We start from the raw sequence: 5,550 nt of genomic DNA, 5'->3' as shown, positions 1-5,550 counted from the left end.
TAACACTACCACTAAGTACAATATCACTACCACTGATCACAACAACATTACCACTGATCACAATAACATTACCACTGACCCCAATAACAATACCACTGACTACAATAACAGTACCACTGACCACAATAACACTACCACTGACTACAATAACACTACCACTGATCACAATAGCACTACCACTGACTACAATAACACTACCACTGATCACAATAGCACTACCACTGACTACAAGAACACTACCACTGATCACAATAACACTTCCATTAACCACATCAACAGACCTGCAGGCCACATGGAGCGGTGCATTGCAGGTGTAGGGGAAGGTTATGTAACTGGTATCAGATCCTGGTAATCAGGGGCCATGTGTCAGATCCACAGGAAGAAAATGGAACAAGCAGCATGCTAAAACACACACAGAGGAAGTGCATTACCAGAAAAACAAAGCAATAAAGTATTTATTATCTGCCATCCATCCCCTTGTCACAGTAGCTAAGAAAAGGAACCGTTGTTGGGTCCAAGCGTTTCTCTGTTCCATGGCCACACAGATTAACAGAGGTCTCTCCGCCTCCTCTTCTGTCTTAAAGGGAGGGAGAAAGAATTGGAGCAAGCATCAGTTGAGTTGCTTCTTTCTTCCAACAATGAGCTCTATTCAGTGAGATGTTCTTTTATTTACTGGACTGGGCCAGTCTGACTTTCCAACCTGCTGGCTGCTCAGAGATAATGAAGACATGCATGGAAAGACTAGCCGGTGTGTTCCAGAGCCGCTGGCCCAAAAACATGTTATACAATACCAAACACACCTCCATCAGAGCGGTGTACATGACTGGAACATACACAAAACATTATGCAAACAAACAAGTAAGCAGGTCAGAATATTGGACCAGAGACAAAGAACATTTATTTGTTTTTGAAATTAGGCACTCAAAGATATAGAAAAACAATGTCATTTAACATACTGTTCTTTTTCCTAGGTAAATACACTTGATACACTGGAGTGACTTTGCACTGCAAGTCCCCTGTCATTAAACTCATTTATACATTTACATACATGTATATATCTAAACGTTTAACTCCTGTTTCATTTGCTTACCCCAGGGTTCTTCTGTTAACTGAAACATTTGTTTTGGCTCTTTGTATATAACAGGACCATTTCTAATACTGAACTGATTCTTAGCTGCCTTCTATCCATTTGATTCACTTATGAAAGTATTTTAGAGCCAGTAACACTGAAATAAATGGAAATAAATGGAAAATAAAATGAAAATAAGGTAATTGTAGAAAGCCCTTTGCTCAGTGTGGAGGGCCCCAGACATTGAGCACCGGTCGGTCTCTCGAACCCTGAGCTAAACAAAGTCGTCATGTTGGGTGGAACCCCGGTCTCTGGCATCTACCTGATCAGAACTCCTCCATCCCTGCCCTGCTCAGCTCAGTCTAACTAACGCACACATTCGGTCCCTCTGCTCTGCAAGAATGACACTAAGAGAAGGTTATTCTGTGAGACACAGCATTCTAGTGCATACTCTTAAAATTAGACTTCACATACTTCCCCTCTATTTCCCACACATCACGCCAGCAAGGAGAAATATGGAGGAACTTCAGAAGCCTTTAACTCCTAGGCGGTGGCCTTGTTAAAAAAACTACTGAAACTGTGAGAGGTTTGACAGGGCAGTCCAACAGAAAGGGTCCAATGGAAAAGTATTGCCATTTAATAAAGCATGGACCTTTAGACATAATATATTATACTGGAGCTGGGAATGTGGATATGTTTCTTGTTTTGGAGCAGAGACCAGGTAAGATAGCCAGAGGTCGTTTTCCACCCAAAGTGTTTCATTAATAAACCCCAATGTTGTAATTTCTGCAAAACCAGCTGCTTTCACAATTTATCATTTCGAACGGCAACATTTATCTCATAGGTCTAAATGCATCCTCATTAGATTTCAAATTGTCTAGAGTCAATATATAAAAAATATATTTATACATATATATTTGAATATAACAATTCAGGAATGGATGAACATAGGGATTTAAATAAAAGTGAAAGAAATGTAATATTTAAAGTTGAAAAAAAAGTTAATTTCGTAAGGCGAACAATAACCAACAACATTAATTTTACATAAAAGTGCATCTGACTCAAATGAATCCTAAATGGCAGAGTTCCACTGTTTGGCGTAGCGTTTTCCTAGATACACTTGTCAACACATAGAAAACTGGTTAACCTTATGGCAACTCACTTTCAAATCAAGGCATTAGGATTGTATTTCTCTAGGACTAAAATAAAATCTCTCTGTCAATCACAAAGTACAATATCATTTGTAATATTGTGTAGTTAGCATATCCGCCAACAAAACTGGAAACCAACCCCTTCATGAATGAAATCGGTCATTTTTGGTACACTCAGAAAACCCTGGGCTGTGATAATGAGGGGCTGCAGTGGAGAGTTGGTCTACTGTGAAGGTCATAATGACAACATAAAAACACTGATGGCTCTGCTTCCATGTTGTATGGTGAGGACAGGACAGATCAGCACCATCAGGGACTGTGAGTCTTCAAAAGAACATAAAGAGGCATTTTCTAAAAAATACAAACAATATCAGAGACGGATCAGAGGAGAAAGTGAAAAATGAAATCCGTCCCGTCTCTATAACACTGACTGGTGCATCTGTTGGTTTCATCAGTTAGCATGTTGAAGCACTGAGCTGTGGCTGTGGGTCTGCTGTCTTGGCCTAAGCAGACCAGACACTGCTCTGCTCAAGCTTACTGTAAGTCCCATATGAAACAGTTCATTAACTCAGGGGTCTCACCTAATAGCCCATCTAGAGAATGTAAACTTAGGAGGGGACACTTTGGAATATTTGAAAGGCACATTCGGTGGCGGTGCTTGATCAAATCCCATCTTGAGCCACATATCATAGATTTGATGTGATTGGAGTGTCCGTGTGTGTGTGTGTGTGTGTGTGTGTGTGTGTGTGTGTGTGTGTGTGTGTGTGTGTGTGTGTGTGTGTGTGTGTTTGATCCTCTCACAGACCACCAAGGTGATAGCTGAATAGATACAGTTCGTATGGAGTTGGTGGGTCCAGTTCTCCACAGCAGACAGCTGAACACTGATCAGTCATATAGCTCCCCCTAGTGGGGGAAGTTGGACGTGAATTTGATAATTGTCATTAGCAGCTTGGAATAATGGCACTGTGCTATTATCCATAATAATGGATCATGTGTATTTGTGGGTTAAGGAATGAATGTGAGTGGTGGTGAGTCTGGTTTGGGGAGAGAGCTGTAGGATGGAAAGGCCCAAGTTCCAAATTCCAAGTCTAGAGTGTAGATGTCAGCTGTAGGCCATGAGTCCTGAGGAGCGGTTGAGACAGAGAAAGTGTACTAGTACTTCCCCTCAGCAGAGGATCTGGGAGAAGGGGTGTTTGAGCAGCTCCTCAGCACTGGGCCGGTGCTTGGCCTCCACAAAGATGCGGTGGATGAAGTCACGGGTGTGGTCCGAGGTGTGTGAGGGCAGCAGGGGTTTGGTGGGCTGGGTGGCGATCTTAAAGATGGCTGCCATGGCCTCGTATTCGGCCCAGGGAGGCTTCTCTGTCAGCATCTCCACCACTGTGCAGCCCAGGCTCCTGGGGAAGGAGACACACACAGTGTTAAGAGAACACCCATACGAGCACAAATACACAATTTAAACACTTGCCGCCCAAAACGTGTAAATATTGGAATATAAATGGTGCCTTCCTGTAGTATACTTATGATAAAAATGTATTCTATTCTACTGAGACATTAACTTCATGTTTGTATTCTTATATATTCTTATTTCTTATTGTTGTTGCATTGTTGAGAAGGAACCTGCAGGTAAGCATTTTGTTAGACGGTGTACACCATGTGTATGCTGTACATACGACTAATACAACTACAAACTTGAAACACGCTCACACACAAACATCAGAATAGGACATTCAATGCAATACACAATCGTATAACTCATTGACTTGTGTGAATTGACAAAAGCAGTGTTAACACACTGAAAAAACAAAGGGCAGCTTTTCCTCACTACAGGCACGAAGGGAAAAGGCCATCCCTCTGCTCTTCTGCTTTCCCAGGACCCACTGGAATGTTTTGGTGGAAACTTTTTCCCTGTTGACAATTAAAGTGTGCTTTTGCTGGCTACGGGAGGCCGTTTCAGTCCTGAAGTCAGACAGAGCAGGGGGCTGGTGAGGGGAGCTGGGTTTAGGGACAGACTCCCCTTTGGAACCTGTTACCCCCTACCGATGCTCCCGGCCTGGTCTGGCCCCCCAGGGGAGCAATGAAGTCGGAACATTCTGAACCCTGGCACAAGCTGGCTGGTTAACTGGCTCTTGGCCAATCACATCCCTCGCCTGATGGAATACTACACAATCAGATTGCACAGGGGAATTCCTGGGCAGCAGGTGGACCCGACCCATTTCAGGGCCCTGTACGTGGGAGTGAGGCAGTCCTTCTCGACATTCTCTTTTAAATATAGCACTTTTAATATTTTATATATAGCACATTTTCCCTTGAAGAATAATGGTTTCCCCCTTTTAGAACAGCTATTTTCCCTCCCTTCACATTCCAGCAGTCTAGCCACTCTATCAGGGAAGGAGCCTACTTATAAGAGCACACAAGGAAAGCATCTGACACTTGAAGATATTCACACACTCCCAGATGAGACATCTATCCTCCACCTCCCCCCTATCAACACAACTAATCAGAATCACCTGCATGTGTATAAGACCTCTTACCCAAACCCCAACCCCATGTGTCCCGGTCCTTACCAGACGTCAGCCTTCCTGCCGTAGCCCTCTCCGCTGATCACCTCGGGGCTCATCCAGTAGGGGGTGCCAGTGACAGAGCGGATGCCCGTGCCAGACATGCAGATGGTCTGCAGCCTCTTGCTGGCACCGAAATCTCCCAGCTTCACGTTTCCTGCCGAATCCCGCAGGATGTTGGCACCTGGATAAGGAGACGACAGAGTAACACCATGTGACACAGACTCACCCAACCACCTTCCTTGTATTTTAAATGTAGCTTTTAGGTCCTTGTGCTTGAGTCTGGAAGTCTATAGCCATTTAGTTCACTATCTTTACTACAAATGGCCATCTGAGCAGTGTGTTGACATAACTACCTTTGATGTCACGGTGAACGATCATGTTGCTGTGCAGATAGGACATGCCCTCCAGGATCTGCCGTGTGTACTTCCGCGTCACGTTTTCCGTCAGCGCCCCGTAGGCCTTCAACTGGTCTTTGACTGAACCCTGAAAGACAAGAAGGAAGTGCATGGTTTATACTGCTATTCCCAGGAGAGACTGGGACACAGTCCAGGACTGAACACCACAGATACCCTTTAACCCCAAACACTCCGGCCCTGAGCCGATGTGTGAAGAATAGACTGACCCCCGGCATGTACTCCATGAAGATGGTGAGGGTCTTTTCGTTGTGGTCCCTCAGACAGCCGTAGTACTGGACGATGCGTTCGTGGTGGAGGTTCTTTAACAACTGGATCTCACACTCCAGAGCACTCACCTCCTACAGACAGACAGA

At 44.3% G+C, this 5,550-nt stretch overlaps 1 protein-coding gene across 1 annotated transcript in view; it reads right to left on the bottom strand.

Moving 5' to 3' along the window:
- Nucleotides 1-873: 873 nt before the first annotated feature.
- The window catches only part of LOC106606859 (mitogen-activated protein kinase kinase kinase 3), a 23,501-nt gene continuing 18,824 nt past the window's right edge, over nt 874-5,550 (bottom strand). Inside the window, exons 14-17 of the mRNA XM_045720135.2 lie at nt 5,404-5,535; nt 5,135-5,264; nt 4,785-4,962; nt 874-3,614 (exon numbers count right to left, since the gene is read on the bottom strand). Of these exons, the coding sequence (XP_045576091.1) occupies nt 3,386-3,614; nt 4,785-4,962; nt 5,135-5,264; nt 5,404-5,535 (669 nt within the window). The 3' untranslated portion in view covers nt 874-3,385. The remainder of the gene's footprint in view (nt 3,615-4,784; nt 4,963-5,134; nt 5,265-5,403; nt 5,536-5,550) is intronic.

The sequence above is a fragment of the Salmo salar genome, chromosome 06, assembly GCF_965601325.2.
Source record: "Salmo salar chromosome 06, fSalSal1, whole genome shotgun sequence".
Classification (NCBI taxonomy): domain Eukaryota; kingdom Metazoa; phylum Chordata; class Actinopteri; order Salmoniformes; family Salmonidae; genus Salmo; species Salmo salar.
Note: the sequence above shows the minus strand (reverse complement) of the source record. Positions and strands in the feature narration are given on the sequence as shown.